The sequence below is a fragment of the Xenopus tropicalis genome, chromosome 7, assembly GCF_000004195.4.
Source record: "Xenopus tropicalis strain Nigerian chromosome 7, UCB_Xtro_10.0, whole genome shotgun sequence".
Lineage (NCBI taxonomy): Eukaryota > Metazoa > Chordata > Amphibia > Anura > Pipidae > Xenopus > Xenopus tropicalis.
Genome location: NC_030683.2, coordinates 44,555,202 through 44,572,834, shown reverse-complemented (window position 1 = coordinate 44,572,834; position 17,633 = coordinate 44,555,202). Strand labels below are relative to the sequence as shown.

At 39.1% G+C, this 17,633-nt stretch overlaps 1 protein-coding gene across 2 annotated transcripts in view; it reads left to right on the top strand.

The window, feature by feature from the left end:
* The window catches only part of ndst2 (N-deacetylase/N-sulfotransferase (heparan glucosaminyl) 2), a 92,189-nt gene that overhangs the window by 37,944 nt on the left and 36,612 nt on the right, over window positions 1-17,633 (top strand). For both annotated transcript variants that reach the window (XM_012966246.3, NM_001142818.1), the window contains 1 exon segment: window positions 10,757-12,128. In XM_012966246.3, the coding sequence (XP_012821700.1) occupies window positions 11,136-12,128 (993 nt within the window). In that variant the 5' untranslated portion in view covers window positions 10,757-11,135.

The window sequence follows — 17,633 nt, the reverse complement described above, 5'->3', positions numbered from 1 at the left end:
TGTTGTCTCTCATACGTAGCAATAAGGCCTACAGCTAGCCAGCTGCGACAGTTTCTTTCCCTGATATAGATGCAGTCATCCTTCAATTATAGCAGAGCTGAATCTGCTTGTAATTACTTGTCAGCTAATGCATTAGTCACCTGATGTGACCTTCTTTCATTAATACTTGCTCTAGTGAGGAGCACTGCTATTCCTTTACATTCCATAGGTAAATGGGTAGGCAAGTAGGGGAACTTTTAATAATTCTTTGCTAAAATCAATAAAATAGACATTCTGCTGTTATATATAGGTTTACCTGCAGTGGAATACCTTGAGGGCAGCCCTCAATTAGGGTTGGAAAGTGGTAGTGCAAATGGACGACTCCTTAGGGTGAAGACACATGGATCTACTAGTAGCAACTGCTTTTTCAAGGCTACTAAACTCCAGGAAATACTGTGCCACATAGACAATACTGAGAATTGCCTCTGCTAAAACACAATTATCAGTAAATGATCAGCATTGTCTATTTTAGTAGCCGCAACAAGTAGCTGCTACTAGTAGCTCCATGTCTTCACCCTTAGGGGGAAGACACACACAGCTACTAGTAGCAGCTACTTATCACGGCTACAAAAGACAAAATAGACAATGCTGATCATTTATTGATAACTCAGTATTGTGTATGACAGGGTTTTTTCTGTCATTTAGTAGCCATGACAAGTAGCTGCTACTAAGTAGCTCCATGTGTCTTCACCCGTAGACTTGTGCTGGGGGTGGCTATCTTGTTTTCTGCACCTTTCAAGGAGTAGTAAATGAAATTCACATTGCTTGCGGAATTCTATCTTGTATTCTTATAAGGTGGTATTTTAGTCCTTGTAAGCGATTAAACCTGACATTATTGCTTGTTCACACTGTTATTAGTATTTATTTTTATTGCAGTTCTATTCACGGGGTTAGCTTTTAGTATTAATGCAAACATAAATAAATAAATAAATACATTTGTAAACATGATTTTGTTTTGTTTTTAAATGAGTCCTGGATGGATTTTGCCGTAAAATAATTGTAGACATTTTACTACATTATATATGCTGGCACCACCAACAGTTCCTGTTTGTAAAGCCAGCTGATGTTATGGTCTGGTTTGTATATAATATGCAATGACATAAGTGCTAACATACTGCCGCTCCAAGCTCTGTCAGGAGGGTAAGGACTTGGGCTCCATTTATAAACTCTTACTCTGGACTCAAGATCAAACCTTTCTTGTATTTCATGGTGCAGCCCAAAGCAAAATGGATTAGCACTTAATTCTGCTATTGGTATGCTTGGAAACAGGAAACTGAGTCATAGCTTGATTGCCCTTAGTGTTACTGCAAGGAATTCTGGGCTAGTTACTGAAATGATTGTGGAAAATCAAATGTGTTGTTTCACGTATAAAAAATACATTCAGTAATTTTGGCTTGTTATATGTTGATGCTGCATTTGGTTTTGTTCCTTTGCCCTGCTTTGAAGTTTTTCTTTTTATACTGATTTTTACTTGTACAGTACATATACTTAAAGGACATGTAAAGTCTATTTCATGGGGGGTGCCAAAATGTACACATATGTACATTTTTAAAAGATTTTTTTAGTTATTGTACAACCAAGCTTATTATGAAACGGTTGTTTTAAAAGTATGATTTATCCATCAATGAAAACCATTTCAAGTGATATTGTCTAGTTGAAGCCCAGACCAGGAGAGGATGTGACATATATGCTTTCAAGCCGAAAGTTCTTTTGTGTATCCTTCATTCAGAGCAAATCTTTTATTGCAATATATAAGACAATGTATTAAGCTGGCCATACACGCACCGATAATATTGTACGAAACCTCGTTTCGTACGATATTTGGTGCGTGTATGGCAAGTCGACCGATATCGCAGGAAGCTGCTGATATCGGTCGACTCGCCGATCGGGCCAGTTAAAAGATTTTGATCGGGCGCCATAGAAAGGCGCCTGACCAAAATCTGCCTTCAGCGCTGAATCGGCAGGAGGAAGAAATCCTATTGTTTCTACCTCATTATCTGCCTGTTTCAGCCCTGAAGGTTAGTGGCGGATCTGACGACCACTGGTCGCACGAAAGATCATCAGATCGCCACGTGTGTGGCCACCTTTACTGTTCTTGCTCCTGGAATCAAGATATGGAGTACCGCACACTCAGGGATTTGGTGCAACAGAAAAAAAGTTTATTGAAAAAACTGTTTTGAGTACAAACAGTACTCTACTTCAGGGACAAACCTGAAGAAGAGTTCTGTTTGTACTCAAAACTTTTGAGTTTTTTCAGTGAACTTTCCCTTTCTCTATATGTCTATTTTTTTTACCTGCACCCAGGGCTGTTATTTTGGTGATGGGTGTGGTGTTCTTCACATCTGACTAATGAGCCTGGATTTACCAGATGCCGACCTACTTGAATGCCTAATGCCCACATTGGAGTAGTGAAGGAACACTGTTCTGCAGCTGTTTTTGTAGTTAGGACTAAAGGTCCCCATACACGAGCCAATATTAGCTGCCGATATCGGTCCCTTGGACCGATTTGGCAGCTAATCGGCCTGTGTATGGGCACTTACGGCGGGCCTGCCCGACCGATATCTGGCCTGAAATTGGCCAGATCTCGATCGGGCAGGTTAGAAAATCTAGTCGGATCGGGGACCGCAACAAGCCGATGCTGTCCCCGGACCAACTTTACCTATGCCCGCCATTATAATTCAATTGTTTTGCCCCAGGGCCAAACGATCGAATTACCCTGGATTCTCCGGATATCGCCCACCCGTAGGTGGGGGATATCGGGAGAAGATCCGCTTGCTTGGCGACATCACCAAGCGAGCAGATCTTCCAGTGTATAAGATCAAGGTTCAAGTGAAAGGAGACCATAGCTCTACAGTGTGTAGTAGAAATCTTGGCAGTGCCATGCTTTTTTTCTTTGTGGCAGTTTTGGGAAGACCCTTTCTGCTTTTGGTACAAAAAGCCCCCCCCCCTGCACAAAATTAGGTCTCTAGAGAATTTGTTTGCTGAGGTGGGAGTGTATTTTTCAATAAAAGTGATTGTTACTGCTGTTGTATAGTGCTTTCTTATATATAGAACTATTACTTCTATGTAGTAGTGGTAACATAACATAATTGCTTTGAAAAATTGGCTATATTTTAGGAGCTCATAGAAACTAATATAAAAATCAGAGCCAAAAAAATGAACTAATGCTTGGCTGTATATGGTAGGTTATATGGAATCTGACCTATCTAGACTTTTTTCCACATTAAGAAGTTTATAGAGTCATTGTTTGTTGTTCCAAGCTTTGCTAGTTTTGTACATCTTCCTATGTGTTGCATTGACACCCCCCATATAGATGTGCTTCTTCTGTGCATCAGGTTCTGCCAGTGAATGCACAGTAAAACAGATGTTCAAGCTTTCCTGCACTGTAGTATACCAAGGGAGCGACAGGAATGAATAGCACTAGAGAAGCTATTCATCTGTAGCCTATATAGAATAAAGCCACATGCCTGGCGCTCTAGGCACACTCTGAGACCCCCAATACAAGCTGAATGAGGGCACCACGGTGCTGAAAAACTAAAGCATTATATAACTGCCTCCTTCTCTGTGAAGCAGATTGCCATTTTATTTAACCTGCAGATGAATATATTTTTCAGTGTTTTTTAAATGCTTCAAAAACAAGAAATATATGCCATTTGCTCCCATAAAAGTTACTTGTATGTCAGCTATGATGTGCTTTTTGGTTAAGATACCCCACTGAGCAAGTCCATGGGTTACCAATGCAGCTGCTGATAACCGTGCATTAAAATGGAAGGCTCTGTCAATTAATCCCTAGGGAAATGTGCTATTGTTTCTGCTCTAATGTCTTTTTCATGATTCATAAGTGTAAATCACAGACCTATGAGTCATGCAAATAATTCCCTCATCTTCTGTCTACCCACAGCTTATCCATTCCCATTATTTTGTTTTAACTCAAAATTCTATTAGGAATAACCCTCATATCTCAAACTTACCATCTGCTTAGCTTAAAGAAGTTCCCTTATTTCTGTTAAGATATTTTATAGATCTTGAAAAATATTTGCACGCAACTTCACAGATCTGATCTGTAGTGATCCTCTGACAGTTCCAGTGCAGCAATATGTTGGCTGTCAGGGTTTTGTTTAAACCCTCATTTGTGCCTCGGCGTACTGGCTGTCCAGGGAGAACCTGCCGTGCAGTCGGTGCTAAATGGGACGTATGTGCTGCACAGAAATCCATTTTGATTCTCAAGTGTATAAATATTTTATGAAGCATTTAATGAGCATAAGGAATAGCTCATGAAGGAGACTTTTCTTTTTCATTTGTACTAACTAAATGGGTTATATGTGTTCTCAAAATTCAATATACCTGTTACTGGTTTTCTTACTGGTGTTCTACCTCTTTTGTATCAGACAGTCTGGACTATTCGTGGGTTTGCTTCATGAGAAGGGAACTATGATAAGTAGTTTTAATGTGTTTTATAATGTGGTATGATTCTGTGAATTTCAACACAAGTCGGTGCATGTTAAATCATATAATTCTTCCCTGGGGGGTCTGTGCTCACAGCAGAGCGATATCAAAGCTGAGCTCACAAAAAAAAAAACAAAACACAGATTTATTTATTTGCATTCTACGTTGGCCTCTGTCCCCATGTGCACAAAACAGGCACAATCAATATAAGTTAACTCCATGGCTGTCAAACTCTTCTGGGCCCCTTTACAGGCATGTGAAAGTAATAATGAATCCATCATCCTGCTATAGCTTCAGCAATATCTTAAGCATTGAATGCAAGTTCCTTTAAAAATAACAGTTTCTTTGGACTTTAGGCTGCTCCTCTTATTCACTGTTATCGGACCCTCAGCCCCAGCCTCACAGTTTTACCATGAGTTGGCATGCAGCGGGGACACATTAAAGCCATTATATACTAATACACAAGAAGGGCCTGTGTTCTCTTATCTCCAACTTACACCTCCCTTTTAAAGGTCATTAGTTAAGGGTTAAAATAAATGGCAATCTTCTTTTTGTCTGTTTAGTCAGATCTGCAGGCACATACTTATGATGAGTCGGTTGCCAGCAGATCAGAAACGACCTTTCTTCGAAAGAATCCCTTAATAAGATCATTTGGAATAAGCATGGTACTGAACCACCTTGTTAGGACCATGGCAGTGCCACATGCTACATTCATGAACCACAGTACCACATTCTGCATTTAGGGTTTTTTTTAAAAAAACAAACAAAAACTTACTTTGCACCTTTTAGGCAAGCTTTATGTTTCCCTTTATCCAACTTGTTAATTGCGACATATTCTGGGCATTGCTCTGTTTATGTCACTGCAAACACACAATTCATGGAAACTTGAATGCAAAAGTAAATTCCCTCCTAATTCAAATTTTGATGTTTTAAGTTACCTTAAACTCCCATGGCCTATGTAACACATGTGGTTTGCAGTCTTTGCATATTTGTTTACTTTGGAACAGTGTTGCAGTGGTCCACTACAGGCCCCTGCAAGCCCTTATGTCCAATTTTTATATGCTAACTGTTGAAACAACAACGCTGGTTGTACACTAGACCTAAAGAGAAAATGAAAAAAAGATAATAATGTTTCCCTTTTACAGTGGGAAAACAAGCAGTCAGTTCTGTTTTATGTGTCAACTCATATCCTTCTGGTTTACTCTGTTATGTCAGAGAGAATGAGAATACATATTTTGACATTATAATATTTTCATATAAAAGCAAACCTGTCAAGGCATCCTCGTTCTGCACCTTGGGATTCTCCTCACTTTTATCAAGCTTCTCTTGCTTTATTGTTCCTCTTGTTAGTACTTTGCCTTGCATATGCTGTTTTATATAGCAGTATATCTCTCCTTAATAGTATTGGAAGCAGCTACTGCAGTACATTTGTCTTAGACAGCTATGATTAAAGGAACAGTAACACCAAAAAATTAAAGTGTATAGAAGTAATGACAATGCAATGTAGTGTTGCCCTGCGTCGGTACAACGGATGTATTTGCTTTAGAAACACTACTATAGTTTAGTAAACAAAGCTGCTGTGGAGCCATGGGGGCAGCCATTTAAAAGAGAAAAGGCACAGATAAACACCATTGTATTGTACAGAACTTATCTGTTATCTGCTATGTAACTAACTTGCACATTTTCTCCTTTTTTCCAGCTTGAATGGTTTCCCCTATGGACACACAGCAGCTTTGTTTATATAAACTATAGTAGTGTTTCTATAGCAAACATTTTATTGTAATTACTTTAAAACACTTTCATTTTTGTGTTACTTTCCTTTAATTTTGTAAATGCTCTTTGTAGTCTCTTACAAGTGAACGAATTAAGGGTGCATTTATTCAGAGTGCTGTTGTGCTATGTATTCACTGTGTCCAGTTATCCCCTGTACCACCCTGTATTTCTTTGGAGCTTACTGTACTGCTCATGAATCCAGCTGAAATCTGTGCAATGAAGACTTGCGACTAGTCAGATGGTTTAGTTATTTAAAAAAAAAACAAAAAAAAAAAACGGTGCTTCTGTCAAGCACTGGCCCAGAGATGCTTCTGTAGCAGCAAACTGCCTCCATGATAACTGGCATTCCCTGGCATGCATAGCTATGGATATGGAGTCTGTTTTGTGGAAACCTGTTATCTGGAAATCTCTCAAATTCAGAAAAGCCTTTTCCAATTGGGTCCATTTTAGACACTGTCTGCTCTATGGGTGCCTATTACACTTTTATACCCTGAGCTAAACTTTATCTGATTTACCTGCCTCCATGAGAGGCCATGTGTATAAGGTACAGGTATAGGACCCGTTATCCAGAATGATTGGGATCAAGGGTATTCCGGATAAGGGGTCATTCCGTAATTTGGATCTCCATACCTTAAGTCTACTAAAAAATCAATAAAACATTAATTAAACCAAATAGGATTGTTTTGCATCCAATAAGGATTATTTATATCTTGGTTGGGATCAAGTACAAGGTACTGTTTTGTTACTACAGAGAAAAAGGAAATCAGTTTAAAAATTCTGAATTATTTGATTGAAATGGAGTATATAGGAGACCCAGGCATTCTGTAATTCGGAGCTTTCTGGATAACGGGTTTCCGGATAAGGGATCCCATACCTGTACCAAATTCTGCTATCTAGAAATATACAGGAATGCGTATTCTAATCATACTTTTATTTTTAAAATGTTTAAATCCACACTTTAACATGTCTTTGACTCACAAGCACTGTACTGTTCATCTTTTTTTTATTATTATTATTGCTTGCCTGTCGTTTGTCATTATCTCATGTTTCTATACCATTTAAGGTGGCCATACACGCACTGATATTATCGTACGAAACCTCGTTTCGTACGATAATCGGTGCGTGTATGGCATGTCGGCGAGTCGACCGATATCGCAGGAAGCTGCCGATATCGGACGACTCGCCGATCGGACAACTTTGAAAATTTGGATCGGGCGCCATAGAAGGCGCCTGACCAAAATTCTCCCTTCAGAGCTGAATCGGCAGAAGGAGGTAGAAATCCTATTGTTTCTACCTCCTTACCTGCCGATTCAGCCCTGAATGGTGTGTGGCGGATCTTACGATGTTTCGTGCGACCGATGGTCGTCGGATCGCCACGTGTATGGCCACCTTTACAGTTACTGCTACTTAAGATCTCTTTTCCCTTTGATTGTCTGTGCTCCTGTATTTAGGATGCAGCCTCTCTGTGTATGAGAGTGTCCCAAAGTGCAGAACAACTCAATTCATAGGATATCTGGAAGGAATCTTATAATTACAATCACTATCATTACCCCCGCTATAACTATAGTTGGGCTAAACTTTTTTTTTTTAACCACTTGATGTCAGAAAATATGTCGTTGCTCTGACTTTTGCATTTCAAATGAAATTAGAGCTTGGCAATGTACAGAAAAAAAACATATTGCTTGGGGAAGAACTGAACTATGTAATGACAGGGGGCAGATTCCCATAAGGAAAAGGCTTCTATGCTTATAGAATGGAGCTTTGATGCTTCTTTCTGCCAGCTTTGTATGACACACAGTTTGCTGATCTGACAGCTGCTTTCTGTATCATTATATTTACCTCTCACATACTATAACTATCAGATAAAAAGGAACATAGTAATGTAAGCATTATATTCCTATCCTGCTAAATAACAAGTAGGCATCTACCTGCAGCCCCTGTGTATTAGGCTGGATGGAGACTGCATGCATCACTTCTAATTTAGCTTACTTTATTTTGTAAGATTTTATTAAATACTCGTTCACAATTATGGCCTCTGAGATGTCAGAAATTGTAAACCAGTCACGATTTTTTTTTTGTAATTTAAAAAAAAAAAAAAAAAAAAAGATATTGGGAAAGGACAAAATATTGCAAATGTCTTAGAGAAACAAGTTCTTGCTTTTCTTGGTATTATTCAGTTTAATTTGAGCAGCTGTAATCTGTGAAGTTCTGCAAGCAAAATCATTAAAACAACTTAGGAATAATGATTTAACAAAAATCCAAATGGCTTTTCATCTTGATTGAGTTTGTGTACAATTAGTAGAGCACATCCATCAATAGGTACAACATAGCTTCAAACTTTTTTTTTCTTTCTGCTCTTTTTTTTTTTTTTTCTTCCCTTTGTGGCTCCTTTATGCCATGGATTGCAATTGTATAATAGCTGACATGGGAGAGAGTGGCAAGTAAGGCCAGAATGAGACTGGTCCGTGATGGATGGAATCCATGTTCTTTTCTTACGTTCTACTACTTAATCTAGGGCTAGCTGCATATCAACATCTATCTACTTTATCTACCATCAAGGCCTGATCAAATATTCATCTAAGAGGCCAACTTTTTTAGTTTCAATCCCAGGCTGCTCTTAACAGTAAGCAGCCTAGGCCAGGGGTCCCCAACCTTTCTTACTTGTGAACCACAGTCAAATGGAAAAAGACTTGGAGAGCAACACAAGCATCATAAAAGTTCATGGAGGTGCCAAATAGGGGCTGAGATTGGCTATTAGGAAGCCTCTATGCACACTATCGGCTTAGAGGAGGCTTTAATTGGTAGTAAATCGTGTTTTTATTCAACCAAAACTTGCCATCAAGTCAGGAATTCAAAAATAACTACATGGTTTTGGGCACTGAGAGCAACATCCAAGGAGTTGGTGAGCAACGTGTTGCCCCCGAGCAACTGGTTGGGGATCACTGGCCTAGGCCAATGTATGGGCCTACTTTACCTCAGCTGTGTCACAGTAGTCAGGGCATCCTTCTCCCATAGCTATCACGTGGAAGGCAGTTCTTAAAGGAGAACTAACACCTAACATTGAATATGTCTAGAACTGCCATATTTTATATACTAAACTTCATGCGTGGAACGCATGAATGAGCCACCGCAGGTAATCGATCATCCGTAATAAGCATTCATTGTTATCAACATCATCATTCGCAACAAAAGCTGATGAAGTGAGAAAGAAAACTCTTTTTGGAGTATTTTGGGCATCTAAAGTTTTTTGAAAATATAATAATAAGCCTGTATTGAGTCACCCTACTTTGGGTTTAACCCTTTTGGTTCTGGCCACATAAATGTGGAATCTATGTTGCATGACAGTCAGGTCCTTGAAAACCCATTTACATTATGTGGTAGGTAAGTGGTTAAAAGACATCTGCCTCCTATTATTGCCTGTGATAACACTATCCACAAGTTTGTGATGATTTTCATTTAGGTAACATTGAAATACCAGTCAAGCTTCTCATTTGTTTATATGCATTTTATTATTATTATTATTATTACCATTTGTTTATAGAGTTCCGAAATATTCTGAAGCACTTACAGACATTATGCATCATTCACATTTTTATACAAACAATTGCAGACTTGGTGTGTGGGCTGACATTTAATTTACAAATCTAGGCATATCTGTCTGCCTATCCCCTGAACTTACTTAAAAGCATACCTTGCATCAGTATCACTGGGTCGGATCAACATGAAAACATACCCACTGAAAAAAGGGCAGTATTCTTTCTTTTATTGGCACAAAGCTATACCTAGAATGTACAGTGAAAACATTCCTAATCCCTCCTACTCACCAAAATTTTTACATTGAGCGCCTAGCACATTTAAAGCTGGTAACAATACCGTGATTGGTTGCACTATTTTTGTTGCACTATTTTTGCTGACCAGTTCTTTCTAGAATGACTGAAAAAAATAGAAGTTTTATTTAACTTCCATTTGTTTAGATAGTTAAAACTTTAATACCCTTTTCTTATTGTGTTTTCATTAAAATTTCTGTACGTATACTATGTTCAGAAATATCCTATTTTGCCAACTGTTCTAGACAACTAGGTGAAACAAAACAAACATTTTACATAAATATATTCTGTTTAAAAAGTCTTCTTATTAAACTGGGCTTTAAAGACCTCAAAGTATACATTTTTTTTCTTTGTTTTTTTTAAATTTCTTATGTTGTAGATATGTAATTAATTCTTTAGTGTAAGCAAAAGTTTGCACTTTCATTCATTGTTATATTATAAGTAATCATTAACACTAGTTTGTCATTGGTACCATGCAAGGCAGATGCTAGCTACTAGGAAATAAAAGACCATGGGGAAATTTTGGATCAGTAGAAAGTACTTGTGCATTCTGCCATTTGAGACTGATGGGTTTCTAGCACTGTCTTTGCTACTGTCAGTGTCCTATTGTTGCAGTTCATAAACTCTGTATTCCGTTTTTTCTGACACTGTTTTGTATTGTGTAATTTCAGGGCACAACCTGGAAGAACGGATTAAACAACTGCTGGATTAATCTTGGGGAGGGAGCGGTTCTGGACAGCTACAGCCTTTCCTGACCAAGAGGAAGGAGGCATGTAAGAAGCGACTGGCATTTAATCTCGTGGAGGAAATCTATTAAAGAGCCCAGATCGGAGTGAATAGAAGCAATGGGAATTGGAGGCCATGGTAACCTGACATAAATGGCAGGCTGGAGGGATTCTCGCCTCTTCTATTCCTGCTTTATTTGTTTATTCTGGTTCTGCAGTTTCTGTTTCCCTGAGGAATTTCACATTGTTATACTGAACAGGCAAAGGACAGTGATCCAGCAGTTTGGGTGAGTGTTGGTAGGGGGGTGAGGTGGGTGGCCTCACCATGATTCATCTCTGGAAACTTGTGCGTCACATGCGACAGTTAGAGCTCCATCGCTTGATCTTGCTACTTATTGCCTTCAGCTTAGCTTCCATGTGTTTCTTGGCTTACTATGTTACTAACAGCCCAAAAATCAAGGAGCCACCCCCTCTACCCTTCAGTGACTGCAGCAGCCAGCAGAGAACTGTGGTGCAGCCCCAAGCTAGCTGGCGAATTGCAAAATCTGTGGATACTTCCCGTACCGAACCAGTGGTGCTTGTGTTTGTGGAAAGTATCTACTCTCAGCTTGGGCAGGAGATCGTAGCCATCTTAGAATCCGGACGTTTTAAATATCGGACAGAAATAGCCCCCGGAAAGGGGGACATGCCAACGTTGACTGACAAAGATCGGGGCCGATATGCTCTAATCATTTATGAGAATATACTGAAGTATGTGAATTTAGATGCTTGGAACAGGGAACTACTAGATAAATACTGCGTGGAATATGGGGTTGGTATCATTGGTTTCTTTAAAGCCAATGAGAACAGTTTACTTAGTGCTCAACTGAAAGGGTTCCCTCTTTTCCTACATTCCAACCTGGGATTACGGGACTACCATATCAACCCAAATGCCCCTCTTCTTTATGTCACCAGAGCAAACGAAGTAGAGCAGGGTCCACTCCCTGGGGATGACTGGACAGTGTTCCAGTCGAATCATAGCACATATGAACCTGTTTTGCTAGCTAGCACCAAATCGGCAGAATCGATCCCCCACCTTGCCACACACAAGGCACTTCATGCAACAGTGGTACAGGACTTGGGCCTTCATGATGGAATCCAGAGGGTGCTTTTTGGCAACAATCTTAACTTTTGGCTGCATAAGCTAATATTTGTTGATGCTATTGCCTACTTGACTGGCAAACGTCTCTGCCTCACCCTTGACCGTTATGTTTTGGTGGATATAGATGATATCTTTGTTGGTAAAGAAGGCACTCGGATGAAAGTTTCTGATGTTGAGGTGAGTAATCCAAACTGGTTTTAAAATATAATTTTACAGTTTAGGTGTTTTCAAGTATTTTACAGAATTAGTGTCTAGGGCATAAGCTGCTTAAGCTAGTGGAAATATGTTTGAATGTATTTTTATTTTTCCAACAAAGTATAATGCTCAGAAATGACTGAGAAATAAAATAAACACTGAAAAAGTGCACACTGGGGCTGAAACCATGCAAATAATATTGTTTTGATCTGTGCACACCTTGCTCCTGCATCATAATACTGCAATCCTATTATTGTAATCCCTTTATTTGATGTTATCCCGTTGCAAGGTTGTATTTTGTGCTTACTTAGCTTAGGTTCCCTTGTGTGTTATTGTATACACCTTAAACAAGCCATCATCCTTTTGCTCAATAGCATTTTTTGCATACATTAGCGTTTGCATACGTTAGTGTGCCTGTATAACAATACCATTCTACATAAACTGAGATATCTGAGATTAAACAATAATATTCCTTATATACCTTATTCTGAAAGTAGCTTCATATATTAAGAGGGATGGATGTGCCTTGCACAATAGGTTATAAATGGGTTGATCTGCTTTGGATAAGCTGACTAGTCATACTGCTTTGTGAACTGATGATATTGCTCTTTCTACCTAATATACTCTTTGCCAAGTACTCTCCACCTATGTATTCCATCTAAGTGGGACTGCCTGAAGTATATTATATTCCTGAGGGTTGTGCATTGTGAGCAATCAAGACACCTTTTAGGCAGTGCTGCATCAGCACAACAATCTTATTTCCATGCGCTCCAAATGCTTTGCCTTTGGGCTACACTCAACTTGCATCAGACTATTTCCTATTTAGTTTTGATCTAAATATATGACCTCAAAAGGGAACTTTAAGGAGAGCTAGCAACTTTGAACCCTAGCAAGCTCAGTTTAGGATTATGGTCATTGGATGAAAGCATTATCAATCTGCAGGGGCAGACAGCATAAATAATCACGTTGCCTGACTACTCCTTGAAATGCATTGTGAAAGGCTCTATTATACAGAATAATAAAACAAAAACCCCACACTTGATTGCCTAACTTCCAGTGTGGGAATCTGCTTTACTACCCAAAATTTCATTTAGCACCAGTTATGCACCTCATTTTATTTACTTTTTTCTGCTGTAGATTAGGAGTTTCCCTTTCCCAACCCCAAGAACCCCAGTTCACAAAAATCCCTGCTCTAAAGGTTTTTATAAGTTGACACTGGAATGTATGCCCATTTTGTACGGCATTGTTTTAATTCTTTAAGCAAGAGAATTGTCTTGCCATTAGGGAGGATTTAAGGCAAATCCATAAAATTCAAGGGAAGTTGAAATGTCATGTTTTGAAACTTTCTGGATAATGGATTTCCCGATAATAGCTCCAATATCTGTATCATCTGTAAAATGAAGTCTCCACTGATGTTTAAGGGCGAAGACAGACAGGGGAATTAGTCGGTGGGATTTTGAAAAAACTCAGTCACGTTTTAAAATCACCATGACTAAACACCCTGTCTGTCTTTTGAAATGAAAGCAAATAAGCACAGGGTAGAACCAATATCTGTATTTTATCGCTGACGTTGAACTGTGCTCCTATTATCGCCTTGTAGCATTTTTGACATTTGAAAAATGGAGAAGTGCCTTGTTTTAACTGAAATCAGCCCTCTCTCTACCTCTGTAAAAGGATTCATTTTTACATAATGAGCTCTATATAAACAAACATTGCAGCCTTTGTTTGGTGTAATGAGCTGCCCGCAAAACCTAAGGCCAGTGCCACACAGGGTGGATTTTTGGCTTGCATTTAAACACAGGCCAAGAATCTGCCTTTATGCTCCAAAATGCGTATAGATGTGCCATCACCCCGATACTGCATACTTGAGCAGTTTCATGCGGAATTCCATTCAGTGCTTGCACCGGGGCCAACGCTATGGCTCCAGATGCAGGCACATCAATAAGCTTTTTAGAGTGTAGGTGTGGATTCTTTCCGTGCACTTATCCTCTGGCTGAGAATATGTTCATGTGGTATTGGCCTAAGGCAGTGCTGTCCAACTGGTGGCCCGCGGGTCGCATGCGGCCCTCGACCCCCTTCTGTGTGGCCCCCCCACCTGTCTGGCTGCATTGATGGGTTAATTTTGTGTTAGCTTTAAATGGTATCAGTATTGAGATTAACTGGCCCCTGCATGGTTATCACCTCAGGCTCAGGCTGTAATCACCCACATTGTTCACCTCTTCACACCTCAGACATTGTATGTACTGCCTGGCTTATGCTGCCTGTGTATGGGCAGCATAGAGTAGGCAGAGTATGGCACATAGGCAGCATAGGGCAGGGAGGGTATGGCACACACAGGCAGCATAGGACAGGCAGAGTGCTGCCTGTGTGTGCCATACTCTGCCTACCCTATGCTGCCTGTGGGAGGTTAACCTGGCAGGGGTTTGTTCTGGGAGTTTGTTAGCAGTTGGAAATAGCCATTAAATGGTCCCTAAGGTGTGTAAATATATGCGGGGGGTTGCTGTGCTATCCACAGGGGGGGAGGCAGTGGGTGTGGTTTAAAATGGGGTAGTGGCCAAAACTGGCTTCCATTAGCGGCCCTCCACCATGTATGCGAGAGAAATTCCGGCCCTCGGCACCGCAGAAGTTGGACAGCACTGGCCTAAGGGGTTATTTGTGAACTGATCATTTTTTCTAGTAGCTTCTCCTCTGCTGTGATTTGGCAGAACCATGAAGTTCTAAAGTGAAAGTCATTTCATTTTCTTTAATGCTAAAAGAAATAGAAAAATCTATAGCTTTACATCTTTAAACAGGCAAAAGTTGTATTCATAACAAGCCCTATTCTTTGATCTTAAAAAGGATGTATAATATTCCTTTAATATGATAACTATACTATAATGGTTTACACTGTAGTCCAGTGTCAACTTTTGGACTTTAGAACATTGCCTTCTTCTCCCGCAGCCAAAAAACGATTGCTCTGTGAAACCACATTTTTTCCATTATACGGAAACCCGGTATCCAGAAAGCTCCAAATTACGAAATAGGCCATTTGCCATAGACTCCATTATTATCAATTCAAATTTTTAAAAATTATTTTCTTTTTTCTCTGTAGTAATAAAACAGTACCTTGTACTTGATCCCAAATGAGATATAATTAATCTTTATTACAGGAAAAACTATCCTATCAATAGCTAAATGATTTAGAGGTGTGGAGATCCAAATTACAAAAAGTTCCTTTATCTGGCAACCCCCAGGTCCCCAACATTCTGCATAATAGGTCTAATACCTGTACTTATTTATCTATTCAGTTCCTCTCCTATTCATACATCAATCTTTTAGACAAACCACACCCTGGTTGCTAAGGTAATTTGGATCCTAGCAACCAAATAGTTGCTGAAACTCCAAACTGGAGAGCTGCTGAATAAAAAATGGAAATAATAACAAAAAAATTATAAAAAAAAACAAAAAAATAAATAAACTACAAAATAATAAAATATGAAGACCAAGTGCAAATTGTCTCAGAAAATTAATTCCTGCACCATTCCTTAAAGGAAAAAGTTGCTATTTGCTACTTTTGCTGCCTGGAGACAAACTCTAGAGACCTCAGTGCCTAGGAATGGTACTTAATGGTTAGCTGTTTGCAAACTAGATAATAAGGCATTCCTGAAAGCAACAAATGTCATAGAACTCCTCAGACACTTGCAGTTTTATGGACAAAAAAATGGGCGTTGTTACATTAATATAATGGCACGAGTATCACTGTATTTATTGGATAGTAATGATAGGCTCGGTACTATAGCTGTAGTGGTTCTTATTTGAAGTGATTCCGTACAACCTTTCTCCAAAAATTACAATCACAATAAAAATGTTTCCCATATTATGTGAGGTAAAGATTTTATTTTATGCTTCCTATTTTATTTTTCCTAACCAGAAGAACATCAGACCAGCCCTCTTCATAGTAACAGTACACATTCCCCTTAATATCTTTGAATCTTTAAAAAAAAAAACGATTATAATTTGCTAAAGTGCTTAGAATAGCACTCTCATTAATTTTACATTAAGTTATTTTAAAGGTTTACTTATCCTTTAAAAGCCTTGGTCCTTTCATTTATATGCGTATAAAGCATAACCACATGTACTCCAAAAACTGTAAGGTGTCTCTCTTTAATCAACTAAATGTACTAAAAATAAGTATTCTATGGACAGCCAATACAATTGTTACATTAGTTATTTGCACTTGATGCATGACTCTGTGCTGTTACAAGGTAGGCCTAGAGGTTTATTTCATTACTGTCAGCAACACTCATCATAACCATCATTTATTTAAATGGTGCCAACAGCACTTTGAAGCACAGGTTTTGGGGGCATTTGGTTAGGGTCATATTGGCAAATTGGGAGGGCCCACTTAGCTCAGATCAAGGTTACAGATAAATCACAACATTGCTGTATGAAAAATTTAGCAATACATCCAACCAGCACATAAGTGTTCTCCCCAAATCTCAACCTAAATGAATTTCAAGATGGGGTTTATAGACTATATAACAGAGCAATTATGCATTTCCTCTAAATCGCCCCCTTAGTGGCTTTTAGACTGCCCCCTCCAGCTACCCCTATTGTCACCTCAGGAGCCATTGCTTTAATAATCATATAAAAAAACAACAGAGCAAGGTATGCAAATGAAATGATAGGAAGACTCCAGGGCCCTGCTTGCTAGAGCTTGCAATCTAAAGGTTTGAAGAATAAATACAGAGCAAAGCACAGTAAAAATCAGTTATTTCTAATTTCTGCTTTGAGAACATAACCTCACACAAATGAGCCTAAGGCTAATGGCATATAAAGCATTTTGAGTGCTGCTCTGTTTCTCAGGCTGAAAACATTGGTCATTAAAACACCCTTATCAGTCTGTCACTGCTTCTCATAGAAAACAATGGGGAGATGCTACCAAAAGGTAGACCGGGACAGGCAGACAGAAAAGCACTTATGCCCTTGCCACATGGGGCAGTCCTTGGGCAGAGAACAGCGCAGATAAACCCCCCACACACCTGTTTGAAAATTGTTCATTATTGTTTCTTCTAGTAGTGAGTTAAGGGTTTAGTAGTTAAGGAATGTAGTTTACATGTGTGTTTGTCCGCAGTGCAGGATGATGTGTTCACATAGTAGTTTCCTGTATGAAGCTTGGTCACATTTTTTTGTGGATACAGATTTTTTTATATGTAGGAAGCATCCCTACCTGTTAAACTCAAAACTGAATATCAAACTTGAATATCGTGACTGCACCGAGAATCTACCGGTATTTTTCTGCACCGTATATTGTGATAAAATTGGCTATATCCGCAAGGCTGCAGAACTGTTGGTTAATGCCAGTGTGGGATGTTGACATAAATAAAGGGAATGAAAGCTTTGCAGATTATGAGTAGCAATAGGCAAGGGATACTAGCAGAGGACTAAATGGATTTCATTTCAGGCCCTACAGGATTTGAACATAAGAAGGATTTTAATTTTGTAGAG